Source organism: Chiloscyllium plagiosum, unplaced genomic scaffold, assembly GCF_037043375.1.
Source record: "Chiloscyllium plagiosum isolate Xiang-an unplaced genomic scaffold, Cpla_swu_hap1 HiC_scaffold_26, whole genome shotgun sequence".
Taxonomy (NCBI): domain Eukaryota; kingdom Metazoa; phylum Chordata; class Chondrichthyes; order Orectolobiformes; family Hemiscylliidae; genus Chiloscyllium; species Chiloscyllium plagiosum.
In genome coordinates this window covers 47,824,773-47,843,714 of record NW_028270164.1, presented here as the reverse complement: position 1 = coordinate 47,843,714, position 18,942 = coordinate 47,824,773, and the positions used below count along the sequence as shown (strand labels likewise).

Here is an 18,942-nt window from a genome sequence, read left to right as displayed (position 1 = left end):
TTTCTCTGCAATCTCTAGACTCTATTTCTTTCTTCACAGTAAAAACTGACACAAAATATTCATTTAGTATCTCCCATCTGGTGGGGCTCTACACAAAGATGATCTTCTTGACCTTTAAGAGGCCCTAGTCTCTCTGTAGTTACCTTCTTGCTCTTAATATATTTGTAAAATCTCTTTGGATTATCCTTGACCTTATCTGTCAATGCTGTCTCATATCCTCTCTTTGCCTTCCTCATTTCTATTTTAGAATACCCCAACGCATACTAAGATTCAATTGAACAAAATTGCCTATATCTAAAATAAGATTATCTTTTACTCTTGACTAGAACCTCAATATCTTTATTTGTCCATTGTTCCTTCAACTTACCAGCCTTACCCTCACTCTAACAGGAACAGAAGGCCTCTGAACTCACATCATCACTCACTTGAAAGCTTCTCGCTTGTCAGATATCGTTTTACATACAGTCTACTCCAATCAACTTTTGAAAGTTCTTGTCTCATACCACTAAAATTTGCCTTATTCCAATTAAAAACTTTTAACATTTATGGAAGGTCTATCCTTTTCCATAACCATTTGAAACTAATAGAATTAAGATCACTAGATCCAAAGTGTTCCTCCAGTTTTACTTCAGTCACCTGCCCTGCCTTATTGCCCAAAAGAAGTTTTCATTTTGCTCCTTCTCTAGTAGAAGCATTCGCATATTGATAAAGAAAATTTTCTTGGAACACGTTTGACAGATTCTTCATCATCCAACCTTTAACACAGTGGTAGCCCCAGTCGAAATTAAAATCCCCCATTATTACCAACTTGTAATGCCTACATATATTTGAGATCGCTCTACATTTTTGTTTCTCAATTTCCCTTACTGTTGGAAGGCCTATAGTACAATCCCATTAAAGTAATCTTTCCTTCCTTATTTGTAATTTCTACCCATACATTTTTACTGGATGATTTTTTTTTCAGAAATACCTTCCCTCGTTACAGCAGTAATGTGTTCCTTCATCAAAAACACCACCCTCCCTCCCCTCTCACCTCAGTTTCTGTCCTTCCTATACCATTTAAAACCCAGAGCATTGAGCTGCCAATCTTGTCCATCTCTCAGCCAAGTTTCTCTCAGCTATGACATCTCAATCATGCTTAAACATGACCGGAGTTCATCAGCCTTATTGATAAGACCCCTTGTATTGAAACACAAGCAGTTTAGTTCTTCAGAGTTACTACATACTACTCTGTCATGTCTGTCTTTTCTAATTGATGTGGTCCTATCACATTTAGAGCCTTTTCCATCTAGACTTGTGCCTTGTAGATGGTGGACAGGCTTTGGGGAGTTAGAAGGTGAGTTACTCACCGTAGTATTCCTCACTTCTGACCTGCCCTTGTAGCCATGTATTTATATGGCAAGTCCAGTTGAGTTTCTGGCCAATGGTAATTCACCATGTGTTGAGAATGGGAGATTTAGTGATGGTACCACCATTGAATGTCAAGGGGCAGTGGTTAGATTGTCTCTTATTGGTGCTGGTCATAGCCTGCCACTTGTGTGGCGCAAATGTTATTTGCCCCTTGTCAGCCCGGGTATTGTCCAGATCTTGTTGCATTTGAATATGGGCACTTCAGTATTTGAGGAATCATGAATTGTGCTGAACATCGTAATCATTGGCGAACATCCCCATTTCTGATCTTAGGAAGGAAAGATCATTGAAGAATGAGCTGAAGATGGTTGGGCCTAGGATATTACATTGAGGAACTCCTGGATCTGAGATAACTGACTTTCAATAATTGCGACCATCTTCCTAAAGCCATGTATGAGTCCAACCAGCGAAATATTTGTTCCCTGATACCTTTGATGCCACACTTGGTCGAAAGCAGCCTTGAGTCAGAGACAGTCACTCTCCCCTCCCCTCTGGAATTCAGCTCTTTTGTCCTTGTTTGAGCCAAGGCTATAATGAGGTCAGAGTTGAGTGGTGTGGAACCCAAGCTAGGTGTCATTGAGCAGGTTATTGCTGAGCAAGTGCTGCTTGATAGCTCTGTTGATGATCCTTTCCATCAATTTATTGTTGATCGAGCGTAGACTCATGGGGCAGTAATTGGCCGGGTTGGATTTGTCTTGTATTTTATGTACAGCACATGCTTGGGCAATGTTTCACATTGGGTAGAGATGCCAGTATTGTAACAGGGGAGCAGGAAGTTCTGGAGCACAAGTCTTCACAAATAGTGGTAAATAGTTATGATATAATTGCCATGACAGAAACATGGCTGCATGGTGATCAGGACTGGGAGCTGGATATTAATGGATATCTAATGTTTAGGACAGACCATCAAGAAGAATAAGGAGGTGGAGTTATACTGTTTATAAGAGATGGAATCAGTACGTCATTAAAGGAACATCTCAAATCTGAAGAATGATGTGTGAAATTTGTTTGGATAGAACTCAGAAATAGTAAGAGACAGCAGATATTGTTTGGAGTTATTTATAGGCCACTAAATAATGGTGGCAGTATAGTATCCATTAGGAGATGTGATGTATGTAGCATGGGTGACTTCAATCTGCATATAGACAAGGTAAACCAATCGCACACAAACTGTGGAGGACCAGTTTTTAGCATGTTAGGAATAATTTTCTAGAGCAGAATGTTGAAGAGCTAACAAAAGTACAGGCTGTTTTAGGTCTAGTATTTTGTTATGAAAAAGTGCTAATTCGTAATCTTGTAAGAGAATTTTAAACAATGAGTGAGCCCTTTATGATCGAATTTTGCGTGTTGTGAGCTTCTTCACTCTGAAGCAAGAATATAAAATTTGAATAAGAAACATTAGGAAGGTTTGAGGCACAAACTCCTGAGCTGTATTGGGAGAATACATGAAAAAGCATGACTACGTGGACAGTCTTTAGCAAACTATTATATGGCTTACCGCAACTATATGTCCCTACATGGTACAAGAACTCAAAAAAGGTCAGTCTACTGTAGCTGACAAAGTTAAGGATTGTATGAGATTGAAAGAAAAAGCTTATAAAGTGCCAGAAGTAATAATAAATCTGAGAATTGAAGACACTTTTAAGTTTAGTAAAGGACCAAGAAATTATAAGGAAAAGAAGAATAGAATATGGAAGTAATAGAACAAAATAAAACCCCAAAATGGTTTGTAAAAGCTTCTACATGTACATAACAGGAAACTTTGGCTAAGGTGAATTTGGGTCCATGACAGTCAAGAGTTAGGAGCATTTATAATTGAGAACATAAATTGATGGAGAAACTTAGCAGATCTTTCAGCACCTGTGGAGAGAAAACGGAGTTACTGTCTTGGGTTCAGTGACCGTTCTTCAGAACTGCTTTCTGCCTAGAGATACTTCCAGACCTACTGAGTTTCTCCAGCAATTTCTGTTTTTGTTTCCGATCCCAGCATTCACAGCTAGTTTTATTATAAGAGCTGAATGATTACTTTGTGTGTATCTTTGCTGAGAAAGATTCAAGAATCTCCCAGAATTAGAAATCCAAGTGACTATGGAGAATGAGGGGTTTCAGGGCATTACTATTACAAGGAAGGTTGTTTTGGAGAAATTAATGGAGCTGCAAGTCGATGAGTCACCGAGACCTGATGATCTACATCCCAGAGCTTTGAAAGTAGTGCCTACATAGTTGATGCATTGATAATTATCTTTCAAATTTCCATAGATTCCTGCAGAATGGAAACTAACAAATGTTACCCCATTATTTAAGAAGGGAACAACAGATCATTAGTCAGGAAAATTCAAGAATCTATAACAAAGGTCATGATAAATGGACACTTTGATTTTAAAAAAAGACAAAGACATCATGGATTTGTGACAGGAAAATTGTGTTTGACAAACTTGGAGTTTTTTTTGAGTATGTTACCAACAATATTTACGAAGGGCATCAATGATTTTGGATGTAGGGACTAAATGTAATATTTTCAAAATTCTAGTCAATACAGAGCTGAACAGGAATGTGCTGTGAGGAAGATACTAAGTGGTTTTGAGAATTAAACAGGCTTAGTGAATGGGCAAGGTCATGGTAAATGAAATATAATGTGGAAAAATGTGAGGCTGTCCACTTTGTTTGGAGGAAAAGATATGCAGTGTATATATTAAATGGAAAGAGTTTAGACAGTGTTGTTGGATAATGGTTGTCTTTTTCAGTCAGCCATTGAAGGCACGCATGCAGATGCAGCAAGCCATTAGGAAGACTAGTGGAATGTTAGCCTTTACTGCAAGCAGTTTTGAGTCCAGGAATAGTGATATTTAGCTTCAATTTTACAGAAGTTTGGTTAGACTGTACGGGGAGTAGTGTGTGCAGTTTTGGTCTCCTTATCTCAGGAAAGGTACTGTTGCTATAGAGGGATTGCAACAAAGGTTCACCAGAATTCTTCCTATGAAGAGAGATTGGGAAAAGTTTACAGAATCGCGAAGAAGGAGAGATTATTTCACTCCACTGAACCCTACAAAATATTTGCACCAACTCTCTTTGTTAAAGTGAGATGTTTCCCCGGCTTTGAGAGTTTTCAATGAGGGACTGCCTTTTAGGAGCCAAATGAGAATGCTTTTTTTTCCCTCAGAAGTTTGTAAATATTTGAAATTCTTTGCCCCAGTGTACCAGGAAGTTCAGTCTTCAAGTACATTTAAAGCAGAGGTTGATAATTGTTTGAATAGCAGTGATGCAAAGGATGGTCAATGGGGCTAATCTGTATAAAAGGCATTGAAATGTTCAATCAACCCATGATCCCATTGAATGGCAGAGTAGGCCACACTACTTTTCCATGGAAGTGTTTTGTGGTCTTTGGCTACCTATGGTAATTCAGTATGTACTCCTGGGGAGAGAATTCATCTATTCATTGCTCTAATCATAGAAAATGAATTAATTTCAGCTGTCATTTTGCTTGCTGTTGTTTCCAGATCAACAAAAATATTCTCAATGCATAATTATAGCGTTCCATAAGCTGTGTCCAATTTTAGTTTTGCCTCATTGAAGTTTCAAAATATGTGAACAACAACATTTTAAAAGGTGTACAAATGTGGCATTGAGAAGTATGGCAACCAGTTGCATTCACATAATGGTTTTAAAATAGTAAAGCTTCTAAGCTGCTCAGTAGAAAAATTCACAAAACCATATGAAGAAATATTAGGACAGATGATGTTGAGTTTGGTCAAAAATGATGTAATATTAAAGAAGATGAGAGCAGAGTGATTTAAGAGGGTAATTCTAGAGATTAGGTCATGGGTAGCTGAAGGTATTATTGAGTGATTGAAAATCAGGCATTTGCAATCGATCAGAGTTTGAGGAACACAGATCTTAGAGGGGTTGTCAGTGCTGAAGAAGATTTGTGAGGTAAGGAGTGGGTAAATCCTTACCTCACAAGAGATTTAAATACACGTTTGAAAAATCTAAAATAGTCTTTGTCGGGCGAAGAGTCAATGGAAGCCAGCAAGTAAACAGTACATGATGCAATTTAGGATATAGATGTCAGAGTTTAGTTAGTTCAGGTTTAAGGACGATGCAAATAGGAATTTGTCAATAAATAATTGAAATAGACTGTTCTTGTGATGACAACCTATAAATAAAGTGCTGAAGCCATGGTGGGAGTAAGCATTCTTAGTGATGGAGAGGGTGTGGGTCAGAAACCTGGTTCAAGATCAAATCCAAAAGTGGAGGTTTCAAACCATGTTCCTTCTAAGTAGCAAAATTGCACTGCAAATTGAAAGTCCCTGCAAAAAATGGTCCTTTAAAATCCCCCCAAATGCACAGTGAAGCAAAAAAGATCATGTGGTTAAAAGAAGCCACTTCTGCATTTAGTGTGGGAAAGAAAAGTACAGGGATGTTTATTACCGCAGACAGTTGCCAGTGAGCTAAATAGCAGTGGTTAGGGAACTGCTTTCGGTGTGGTACAGAAAGCACTAGCTTTTTAATATTTGGTTGAACAAAATGTATTTTCATCCATTAGACAAATTAGTTGTTAATCAAACTTACTCTTTCCACGGATTTACATTTCCCTTTTCCTTTTCTTCCTTTCTTCAATAATAGCAATCTGGTGCAGATGATTGAAAATGCTCAGAAGGAACTTCAGAGACTGAGGTGAGAATTTTGAGTTGTGCTCTGTTTTATTTGTGTTTGTAATTGTTTGTTGTGCATGCCATTATTGCTGCTGCCCCTCGTGCATTGAGGGAATGGCAGCTGTTATGAGAAGGTTCAGAAATTTGCTTCTCAAATGCGAAAACATTCAACTGTCTGAGACATTTTATGATATGTTTAATCCTTTAGAGACCAAGATAGCAAATCATAGGATTGGTCCTAGATATCATACTGCTGTCAATTACTTGCATGAGTTATGGTTGCTTCACATTTTAAACATTATTCTATGATTCTATTGATGTGAACTAGGTTGAAAAATTTGAAACCTCATGCCTAAACTTGATGATTGCCAGTTTATAACATGTATTCCAAGCACAGTCAGGTACTCCCCTGTAGATAAGATTAAAAATCACACACCAGATTATAGTCCAACAGGTTTATTTGGAAGCACTAGCTTTCAGAGCACTGCTCCTTTATCAGGTGGTTGTGGGCCCAACCACCAGCGCTCTGAAAGCTCGTGCTTCCGAATAAACTTGTTGGACTATAACTGGTGTTGTGATTTTTAACTTTGTCCACCCCAGTACAACACTGGCACCTCCAAATCACTACTATCGTAGATAGGATTGATCGAACTCTTGTACTGTCTCACATCACAGTGGAAATTCCCTTCTCTGGAAGCCTCATTGTTTTCTTCTTTCTCTATCAAACACTTCCAGTCTGCAAACCCCGTAGATATGTTGGCAGTTTTCTTGAAGTTTTTGTGTTGCAAAGAACAGTTCTTTTGTAATTAATTAATACAAATTGTGGATATGGGGATATGTATTAATTTAATGTCTAAGGGAAAAGAGCTATTAAAATGTTGATGCTTAAATTTTTACTACTTTGCCTTTGTACATGATTTTTCTCCTTCCTGCACTGAAGGTAGTGGTTATATGTAAGTGAAGTGTCTAATCTGGTCTTCAGTGTCTCATCCGTGTAACCATTGTTTACATTTGAGCATTACTGCTGAGGGTCAGCAGGTTGGTCATGGAGCTGTCACAGTTTGGACTCAACCTGTTCTCTCCCTGTTTTGCACTGTCCATCAGGAGTCCCTGAATGGTGGTCAGGCATGAAAGCCCTCTTTGATTCTCCCTTCCTTCCCTGAGGAACGTGATATTTATTTTATTTATGTTACAAACTTCGTGATTATGCATCCATCTCATACATAATTCCATTTGATTCAGGAAACAGATTCAAGATCTGAACTGGCTGAGGAAAAATGACCAGCTGGCTGCTGGCAATAAACTACGTGAAATGGAATCCAAGTGAGTAGATAGCATCGGATTAGAAAATGGCTATGATTGTTGAAAGAACAATGAGGGGTGAATTTGCTAGCTTAATGCTACCATTAATAATTGAACAGAATTTTATTTGTTTTTCAGTTCACAAAGTTACAGACTAGCATAACTTTCATTCTCCTTCAGATTTGTTGATGACTAACATGACAACTAGTAACAAAAGTCACAAAATTTCAAACACTAGTGGATGTTGAGGCACTGACAGTGGCGAGGGACGGATTTCTGTATAGTAACTTTATTAAATCTGAAAATTGATATATTCAGACATATCACTTCAAATTTTTCTCCCATGGAAATTGTCTAGAGGAGGTGGCAGTTTTAAAAATAAAATTTCCTGCAAGTCTGCTAATCTGGCAACACTGCATTCTTGGATGAGATGTGCCACTGCATACAGCTGGATTTATGGTAAAAACACACTGCTTTGGAATAAAATGGAGTTGAGGGGCCTGGTGAGCTTGTTTTGCCAATATACCTGGAACTGCACATGATTTGTACCTAGTCAGGTCAGGATCCATGCTAGGACCACTGTTGTATGTGATATACATAAATGATCTGGAGGCAGGAATAGGTGGTCTGATTAGCAAGGTTGCAGATATCACTAAGGTTGGTGGAGTAGCAGATAGTGGAGGGACTATCAGAGAATGTAGATAGATTTATTGGAGAGTCGGGCAGAGAAATGGCAAATGGAGTTCAATCCGGGCAAAGGTGAGGTAATGCAGTTTGGACGATCTAATTCAAGATCAAACTATACAGTAAATGGAAAATCCCTGGGGAAAATTGCTGTGCGGAAGATCTGGGTGTTCAGGTCCATTGTACCCTGATGGTGGCAATGCAGATTGATAGCGTGGTCAGGAAAGCATACGGCATACTTTCCTTCATCAGACGGGATATTGAGTACAAGTGTTGGTAGGTCATGTTACAGTTGTATAGGACTTTGATTCGGCCACATTTGAAATACTACATACGGTTCTGGTCGTGACAATACCAGAAGGATGTGGATGCTTTGGAGAGGGTGCAGAGGAGGTACACCAGGATGTTGACTGGTATGGAGCTCGATATGAAGAGAGTTTTGTGGATTAGGATTATTTTTGTGAGATTTTCATGAAAAAGACAGAAGTTCAAGAGGGACCTGATTGAGGTCTACAAAATCATGAGAGGTATATACAGGATGGATAGCAGGAAGCTTTTTACCCAGATAGGGGACTCATTTACTTGGGGTCACTCGTTCAAGGTGAGTGGAGAAAAATTTCGGAGATATGCATGGAAAATTCTTTACACAGAGGATGGTGGGTGCCTAGAATGCGTTAACAACGGAGGTGTTAGAGCCGAGCATGATAGCATCGTTTGAGATGCTTGGAGGGCTGAAGGGCCTGTTCGTATGCTGTAATTTTCTTTGTTCTTTGTACTAGGACAGCAGAATATAAACAATATTTCAGAATATTCAATTGAGAAGGTATTAAAATGCAGCAAACCTTTCCTGTAGACTTGTCGTTGCCATTGTCCAAATAACTGCGGGAGGTAATCCACACTGAACTTGCAGACTTGATTGCTGCAGAATGAAATTCTGAAAAAAATGGGGGAGAGGAGAAACCCATTCTATCACCAGGATATGTAAAAGGGTGAAACTTGAACATTGTCAGTGCCCAAGTCATCGGATGTCATTTGTGTGGACAATTAAAAATAAACACTATGGCCACTTGATAGAAACTAGGGTGAGAGCAGAAGCATTTGAAACATGTTTTGAAACAAGCAAGAAATAAAAGTGAACAAATCCAGGCCAACATAGGAAGGACCCTACTTTAGATTCATCAGTCGGTTGAAAATTAGGGTCAGCCTTCATCTATCAGTTTGAAGAGCAAGACCAGGTTTTTACCACAGCCGTTTAATTGTTACTCAATCGGAGTGAAACCAGAACTTCCAATATCCAAACTCCCGTGAAGCAGAAGGAAACTACAGGGTAATGTTTCAGGACAAGAGAGGACTGTGAAATTTTGAACTCTTAAGAACTAAATGCATGCAATCTTTTGTAATCACCTTTTTGTCTGTGTGGGAGTGTGTTGGAATGGGTGCTGGTACATTTAGGTGTTGAGAAATGAACAGTAACTAGTGCTATTATCACTTGACTGTTAATCCGGAGACCCAGATAATGTTCTGGGGACCTGGGTTTAAATCTCACTATGGGTGATGGTGGCTCATAAAATTTGAATTCAGTAAAGATCAGTAATAATAACCATTGTAAATTGTTGGAAAAAAACCATCTGGCTCATTAATGTCCTTTAGGGAAGGTAACTGCCATCCTTAACTCCTTGCCACAAAGAGTTGTGAGAGTTTGTGTCTATTTAAGAGTGCGATAAATAGATTCTTGATCAGTAGGGAACTCAAAGATTATGAGGAATTCTCAGTATGGCTCAGCATAATCCTACTGAATGGCGTAGCAGGCTTGAGGGGCTTGCACCTGTTCCTGTCTCTTATGGTCTAATGGTGAACACTTTGGGTCCCCTATCTAACAAAAGATATACTGGCATTGAAGGCAGTCCAGAGAATGCTGACTAGGTGTGGAGGGTCTGTGTTATGAGGAGAGATTGAGTAACTTGGATCTGTACTACTTAGATCAGAAGTAACACGACACCATGTTATAGTTCATTTGAAATCACGAGCTTTCGAAGTGCTGCTCCTTTGTCAGGTGTAGTTTATCGGCAGAGAGATCAAACGATCACACACATGGTATGAGTGGAGTGTTGACAAGCTGAGTAATAAGTCTCTGCAGGTGATCAAAAGTGTCAGATGGTGTGAGTAAAGTCAACGGCTGAATAGCAAATGAGGGGATGACCAAAAATCTGATTATTTGAGACAGAGAGAATTCCAAAAAAACAAAAATAAGGTGGTGCTGGAAACAAACCAAATGAGTGGAATAACATGAAAGATATAAGAATCCTATGCCAAGGCTCTAACCAAAGTAACAGCTAATCCAAAACTGTAGAAACTAATCAAGGTGGAGAGATCATAACAAATAATCAAGCTGATGTAGTCAAAACAGGACAATAAGGAAGATTTTACAGATACAGAACAGTATGGAGGGATTACATGTGATGCGACATGAATCCACCATCACGTTTGAGGCCGTCTTCATGGCTACAGAACTTGGCTGTCCGTTTCTGCTCAGTGATTCTGCATTGTTGTGTATCTTTACGGCAGCCTTGGAGGGCGCTTACCTGAAGATCAGAGGCTGAATGTCATTGACTGCTGAAGTGTTCCCTGACTGGGGGAAGAACATTCCTGCCTGCTGATTGTTGTTCGGTGTCCATTCATCCGTTGTTATTATGTCTGCATGGTCTTGCCAATATACCATGCCTTGGGGCATCCTTGCCTGCAGCGTAGGAGAGAGTCAACATTGGCCGAGTTGTATGAGTACTTGCTGTGCACCTGGTGGTGGGTGATGTTCCCACGTGATAAATGAGAGGCGGCCTTATTGAAATATATATGTTTTAGGGGATTTGACAAGGTATATGTGGAAAGTTTTTTTTTCCCCATTCTGGGAGTGTCTCGGATCAGAGGGCATAATCTTCAAATAAGGGGTTGCACATTTAAGACAGATAAGGGGTTTGCACTGCGGGTAGTGAGTTTGTGGAATTCTTCACTGCAGGGAACTGTTGAGGCTGATTTGTTAAGTGTATTCATGCCTGAGTCAGATTCTTAATCAGTAAGGGATTCGGGGGATATGGGATAAAGCAGGAAAGTGGAGTTAAGGAGTATCCGATGAGCCATGATTTCCTTGAATTACATGTCAGACTCACTGGGCTGAATTGCTTACTTCTGCTAGGTCTTCTGGCCAGAGGAAGATTTTTTTTTAATGCAGTGAATATTTTGATCTTGCATGGATTGTCTGGAAAAATGCTGGCAACAAATTTATAGTAACACTCCAAGAGTTATGTACTGAAAACTGTAAATGAAACTACACAACATTAATGAAGTAGACTTAACTAGATCGCTCTTTCAAAGAAATGGTGCAGCATGGTGACCTCATACTGTGCTGTATTATCCTATAAGCTATTAGTGAAAACTAAAAGAGAGGTAAATATTGATTAATGGAGCCATTGGTTTTACTTGAAGCCGTCGAGGAGTATGTGCTGTGCACCTCTGCAGGCCCGAAAGACACAACCTCCAACAGGCGAGAACCCAGGATGGGGCAAGTGCAGGTCCTATTGCTTATCAATACGAATGATTAGTGGCCTCCATCATCTGGAGTGTCTGACAAAATTAAAAATGATTTATCCCAGGAAGTGTTGATCAAAGTAATACTGTGGCGTCAACAGTTTGAAAACAGAAAAATTTGTAAGGAGCATTATAAGTGATAAGTTTTACCATGAAGTGAAAATATCTTGTTAGCATTGTTAAAGTAACAAAGCTTGGTAAGAAAATTGTTTAAGCACTGCATCTGATTCTGTTAACGATGGAAATGTATTAAGGCATAATTACAGTCAGTGGCATTCAGGGGAAAAGTTTGAATTCTTAAGGATGAGGCACTTAGAGGTACACACTAATTGGGTGGTTCACTCACCAGTGTGGGATAGTAACTCTGTACTTGTACTGTCTGTAAATGTATACCTCAAGGCCTATCGGCATTCTGAACTGGGATGGGATGCACTTGTACAGTTCCTGTAAATTGATAGACTCCAGTACATGATGACTGAGTTCAAAGCCATGGGAAATTAAATGCAGGTAGACAAGGCGGTTGTGGTGGGGGCAAGTGTGTGGCTGTGGATCAAAATGAATACTGGAGGAGTGGGGAGGAATTGGAGGGAGGGAAGAAAAACTCTTTTCAGGCTACAGAATAGATAATGTTTCTGGTTGCCTTAATGCTGTATTTAGAAAAGGTTGATGATGAGGTTATTCCAATGTGTGAACATTGTACGTGTGACTACACCTTGATACTGAATCTTCCTTAAGGTCAAGTTTAGTTTGCATTAAAACTATACAAGAACTGAACATCAGAAGCTGGGTAATTTTCACAAAACATAGTAGCAGCTTTAATTTCTCTCCAGAATCTTCTGGATTTGCAGCCCACTTGAACATTACTTTCACCATCTCTGTGCTGTGCTGAATATCGATAGTTTTCCAGAAATCTACAGGTGCTCCATCTGTGACCAGCAATATTTTAGTTCTAGGAGTATAAATCATTTCGAATTCAAGACATTACAAAGTGATGCCAACGGTCTGATTGTATACTGGATCCAGATGTCTGATAACCTTCAACTTTATAATTTCCAGTTTTATCACTTTAAACTGGTCCAGTGACCTTTTATGAAATTATTCTTGTTCGTGTATAGAAATGCACCTTGAACTGCTGGGAAAACAATGAAATGCGACTGCACCAAAGAAACAGAGTTCTCTTTGCACCAAGCGATGCACTGGCACCTTCCCTGGTTTGTAGGGGCAGAGAATCAACTTGTACGTTAAGATTCTGATGAAAGGTCACAGATCTGAAACTTGAATTCTGTTTCTACCTCCACATACTACTTGACCTGCTAAGGATTCCTAGCATTTCCTAGCATGGGATGGCACAACTGTGTTAGTTTGGCCAGTTTTTTCTTTTAGTGCCGTTTTTTTGCGGTGTGTGGTGCTGTTCTGTCCTATGGTGACGGCCCGTTCTATGGTCCAACGGAACAAGGACATGCCGCAACCCAAAGGACTAGCCACACTACCATACATCAAGAGCATTTCCGAACTGACAGCCAGACTACTGTGACCACTAGGACTCATAACAGCACACAAACCAACAGCCACTCTCAGACAACAACTCACCAGAACGAAGGACCCGATAGCCAGCATGAGCAAAACCAATGTAGTATACAAAATCCCATGCAAGGACTGCACAAAACACTACATAGGACAAACAGGAAGACAGCTAACGATCCGCATCCATGAACACCAACTAGCCACGAAACGACACGACCAGCTATCCTTAGTAGCCACACACGCAGATGACAAGCAACATGAACTCGACTGGGACAACACTACTATTATTGGACAAGCCAAACAGAGAACAGCCAGAGAATTCCTAGAGGCATGGCACTCATCCACAGATTCAATCAATAAGCACATCGACTTGGACCCAATATACTGACCACTGCAACAGACAGCTGGAACTGACAACTGGAAGCGGCAGATTCAAACCACTATAGGATAGGATGTTCCAGCTGGACTTGTTTGCTCCAGCTGGACTTGTTGGCTCAATCTGTCCTCCTTTTCTTTTCCCCCCTGGCCTCCAGCAACTTGCAGAGTGGCCTCCTAGCATGGTGTGGTGATCCCAGGGCCCGATGCAGTGGTCTCCCATGGTGACCTGTGGACCTGGTGCAGCAGCCTCCCAGTATGGCAACCTAGCGGCCTGATGTAGTGGCCTACCCACCTATCGTAGCGACATCCCAGGACAGCCTTCCAGCGCAGCCTTCCAGCACAGCATCCTCTCAGTCCGACATGATGTCCTCGCCCTGGCATGGCGGTCTGAAGTGATATTCCAGCTTCATGATACTCAAATGTGCAGCCCAGAATAGTCTGGAGATAGGGCCATGTGTGGCCTGGAGGCTAGGTGCCAGTGTGGTCGGAGTTGGAAGACTGTTGTTCTGAACTTTTATTTCTGCAATGCTGGACATTCTATTTCTCTATTTTTTTAAGAACATGTAAGTAACGAAGTTGCACCTAGGTACCTTTGTATCAAAGTGGCGACATATAAATGTCTCACTATACTTGTTGAGTATATGTGACAATAAAAGCTCATTCTTCTTCTAATTTAGGAGGATGAGTGATGACCTATAGAAGCATGCATGATTCAAAAGGGTTTAACAGGGTAGACGTGAGAGGTTGTTTCCCCTGGCTGGGTAAACTACAGCATGAGTGCACAACCTCTGAATGAAGGGCTGATCATTTAGAAATGAAGAATTGCGAAGAGAAATTCCGTCACTCAAAGGATTGAGAGTCTTTCGAATAATCTCCCCCACAGGGATCTAGGCATTCAGTTGTTGAGTATATTCAAAGCTAAGATCAATAAACCTTTGGACGCTAAGGGTGCAGCAATCTCCACAGACTGATTAACTTTTTAAAATATGAATTTTCTAGTGCCCAATGGGAAAAAAAAATTCATGTTTTAAGAATTTATAAGTAAACTAAAATTAACTCATCAAACATTACTTAATAAGCAAGTAATATACCCAGTTAAAGAACATGACTTTTGCATGCACTAAGACAATTGAGATTTGCCTTACAATGTATTTGACTTGTAGGAGGTATGCAACATCCCAAAAGTCCACAGTTATTCCTATCTTCCAGCAAGCTCATTCCTCCCTAATATATTAGGCTGAACCTCCTGTTGTCCTTTGAAAGTCAGTTCACTCAGCTGGTACCTTTCAGAGCGAACATGCATCAGCATGGCCCATCTCGGTGAATCCTTGCTTCTTCATTTTCTAGGAATCTTGTTTATTCAGAAAACTACCTCTCTAGCACCCTGTTTGATGCTAACTTTGATAACAATAGTTGCTTTTCTTCTCCACAGGGCAGGAGTTACTTTTAGTTCCCTCTTTCTCATAAAGTAGCTGCCCTTTTACTGAGGGTCAATATGTCATTTGATGTCAGTTGGTTTCTTTTTATTTTGAGATTCAACCCATGTCACTCAGATCTCAAAGGTATGTCAAAGGTGAGGTATTTCTAAAATTCATAATAATTCCTTAAGTTAAAATGTGGAGGTGCCAGTGTTGGGTTGGGTTGGATTGGATAAAGTCAAAAATCACACAACTTCAAGTTATAGGCCAATGGACTTATTTTAAAGCACTAGCTTTCGGACCGCTGCTCCTTCATCAGGTGCTAGTGAGAGAGGACAACCTGAGATACAGAATTTATAAGGAAAAGGTCAAAGGATCATGCAACTCATGCAAATGAATTGAACACACCTAAGATGGTTCCGAAATCTTTAATCAGCTAGCATGGAGGTGCAGGTTTCAATTGATTCATATTCAAATCCCCGAATTTCTTTCAAGTCACTACCCTAAGGCAGTGTGTGTGTTTGAGAGAGTGTGTGCACGAGTGTGAGGGAGTCTGAGATCTGAGAAAATATGTGAGTGTGTGTGTGTTTGTGTGTATAGTGTAGTGGGGTCACCTTTAGTGTGGCATGAACTCAAGATCCCAGTTGGGGCCATGCTCATTGGGTACTGAAACCTGGCTATCAGCCTCTGCTCGGCGACTGTGCATTGTTATGTTTCCCGAAGTCCTCCTTGAAGGGGCTTTACCCGAAGACTCGATGCTGAATGTCCTTGACCACTGAAGTGTTTCCCCCTGCTGGGAAGGAACATTCATGTCGAGCAATTGTTGCACGGTGTCTATTCATCCGTTGTTTTAGTGTCTGCATGGTTTTGCCATTATAATCATATTTGGGGGCATTCTTGCTTGCAGCATATGAGATAAACAATGTTGGCTGAGTCATATGAGTATCTGTCGTGCACATGGTGGTGTCCCACATGTAATGGTAGTATCATTACTTTGACATGTCATGCAGAGGCTGCCCTGACAGGGTTGTATTGTGTTGTGGTTGATGTTGTCCTGAAGCCTGGGTAATTTCCTGCAAACAATGGTCTGTTTAAGGTTCGGTGGTTGTTTAAAGGCAAGAAGTAGAGGCATAGGAAAGACCTTGGTGACGTGTTCATCGTCATCGATGATGTGTTGCAGGCTACGAAGAACATGGAGTGGTCCCTCCACACCCAGGAAGTACTGGACAATGAAGGGTACCCAATTGGTCATATCCTGCAGCTTTGCCTTCTGAGGAGGTCATTATGGTTTTTCACTATGGCACATCAGAACTGGCGTACACACACACACACACACACACATCTGTGGGGTGAATTTGCATTTGCAAATACATTCTGTTTTTTTCAAAAAACGCACCATTTTTAGACCAGGAGCCATAAAATGGACTGTGAACTTTTGTTTTAAATTTACTTTTTATTGTTATGACTTCTGTCATTAACATAGGCACCATGGTAAGATGACTTGTACATTTCATTGTATTTTTCCTCTCAAAGTACACATGACAATATAAATTTTATATCTATACCTGTTTCTTTTGTTCTTTAAATGCTGTGAATCCTAGTGAAAACTATTTGAAGTTCATATTTTTGGTTTTACAAAATGGCCTCTTTAAAAATTGGCCTCTTTATTCAGCAACTGCAGTAGCACAGTTCGAGGCGGCAATGGACTTTTGAAGTACTGTTCTTACAGTACTTTCTTTATACACAGTTCTTATGTATATTAAAATTCTATCACTATGGTATTGCATTGTTTTATCTATTGTACACAAACGTTACGTGACTTCTGTCCTGGGGAAACAGGCAATAGTTAAACGTTGGTGGCTGTTACTTCTGATGGGATTAGAATGTCTGTCCAGGTCTGAGTTTGCATAATTAGGAGGTGTTAGTCTTTTTTGTCTTTTAAGTTAGTAAATGTTAGTTGAAGTACTTGACCTATATATGCTGTAAATAAGTTTGAATTTATGCATTTACTTAATAAAGGATATTAACCTGATTACTGCAGCAGGGTGGGGATCTTTGAGTACTATTTGCCAGTATGAGTTTCATTCATTTGTGCAATTTCACAGAAGTGCTGTTTTGATTGTAAGTTTAATATGTATTTAACAAGTATATTCTAGGTGAGGAAACCAGTGTTTGATGTTCCGTAATCCAGTCTATTTTGTGATAGTAAAATGCACTACAAAAACCTGGTTTTATGAATGAATGAAAACGCATTAGTAAACAGAGCGAGTTAGTAAGGAATTATGAATGAATAGGAATGAGGTATTAGTGAATATAGTCAGCTGGTGAGTTAGTTAGTAAAGATACCTATAATACAATATGATGAAAAAGAATTGAATCAGAAAAGGGTCAAATTTAGACATGACCAGGTTAGTGTAGCAGGTTATTGCAGTGCACTGTTCATACCTTTCTGATCTGTATAATTCAGCAATAACAATGAATGTTGTCATTTCAGCTACTTAAACAATTTACAACTCCCTTCATTTTGTGTCATTTCAGCTGGGTCACATTAGTTAGCAAGAACTACGAGATCGAGAGAGCAATCGTCCAGCTCGAGGGTGAAATAAACAAGATGAAACAAGCACAAGGGGATGAAAACAAAGAAAATATTCGGCAGGACTTCTGAGAGTGGAGAAGCAACTTTTCCATTTTGTCCTGAGCACGCTGTCTTGAGAGTGGACACTCCTGTTTGTAAACTAGTTACAATGACCATGCAGGCAGGATTTTCTGTTTAAGAAAATGTGGTGTTGTATTTATTGTATTCTTTTTGTATTGAGTAGAGCAATATTCTGTGATACCAAGTGGCCCAGATTAGTTTCATTTGGACTACTGCCCTTCTCTTCTACACTGTCCAATATTAGGTGCATTTAGCAAGAAGAGATCGAATATCAATTGAAATTTCACATCGGTCTCGTTCTCAGGATAATTTAATTATTTGATGAAAAGTCTTAATCAGGTTTATATTCCTTTTTTATAGTGGCATATTTACAAATAAACAATTAAGAGTTAAATGTGCATGTTATTTGTTTATTTATCAGATTAAACGACTACATGTTTTTTAGCATTCTTTGTTTTAGTTAGGGTACCTAATCCTCTGGGAAAAGCCTTGGGTGTGCATTGATCAAAGTGCTTTTCAGACAGCCTGCACAATCCTATCGTCCTGTCAGTACTCTCAGTATGGATTGCCTTTTTCAAAAAGGTACATCAAGAACCATCACCCCACCCTAAAATATGCTCACTGAGAAACTGGAGCCCTTGATCTCAGGGGTCACCGTGCATATCGGATTGTACATAAATCTGGTTAGCCAGTCATGTTGACAGACCAAAAGTATGCGCTCTATGTATGAGATGGCCTATTCCATATTGATGAGTGCACAAACTCAGACAGCTGGGTTGACTCAGTAAATGTCGGGTAATTGTCAGCATCTTGAGAAGCTGCTTGTCACATTGGCCAAATTGGAACTGCATCATGGTCTTTTCAGTAACATTCTGGCCTGTAGTGAGCCGAGATAAGCTTCCTGCAGTGAGTAAACAGACTTTTGACAAGCTAGATCCCTTGGGACCATCTGAGCATTCTTGCCTTGAAGTAGAAGTATGAGATCAGGGTAATTTGCTGCCACTGTGCTTTGGAGAATTTCTTATCAGATTATTGTTAGGGAACACTTTTTCCCAATGGAGTGAGCTGATCTATTACTTAAGCTAAAACAACAGTTTGTTCTAGCACCTTTGCATGCTGTGTATATGGTCAAAGCTCTGTTTGAATCACTTGAATTATTTCCACCAGCTTATAGTTTTAAAATTTGCTCTAAGATAATTGTGTGTATTTGGGGTAGTGTGTTTGTCAGATATCCGCCATTCTTTGTAGCGTGTTTCCTATCTCTCCTTAGTAACTCTTTATTTCAGAGTTGAACTTTGCAGCTCAGTACTTAATGCATGTAAATATTTATCTGGTG

General features: G+C 39.8%; 1 protein-coding gene across 1 annotated transcript in view; it reads left to right on the top strand.

Annotated features, from left to right (window-relative positions):
* The window catches only part of bcas2 (BCAS2 pre-mRNA processing factor), a 41,259-nt gene extending 23,255 nt beyond the window's left edge, over nt 1-18,004 (top strand). The window contains exons 5-7 of the mRNA XM_043716999.2: nt 6,034-6,084; nt 7,305-7,385; nt 17,489-18,004. Coding sequence (XP_043572934.1) covers nt 6,034-6,084; nt 7,305-7,385; nt 17,489-17,615 — 259 coding nt within the window. The 3' untranslated portion in view covers nt 17,616-18,004. The remainder of the gene's footprint in view (nt 1-6,033; nt 6,085-7,304; nt 7,386-17,488) is intronic.
* The last annotated feature ends 938 nt before the right edge of the window (nt 18,005-18,942 follow it).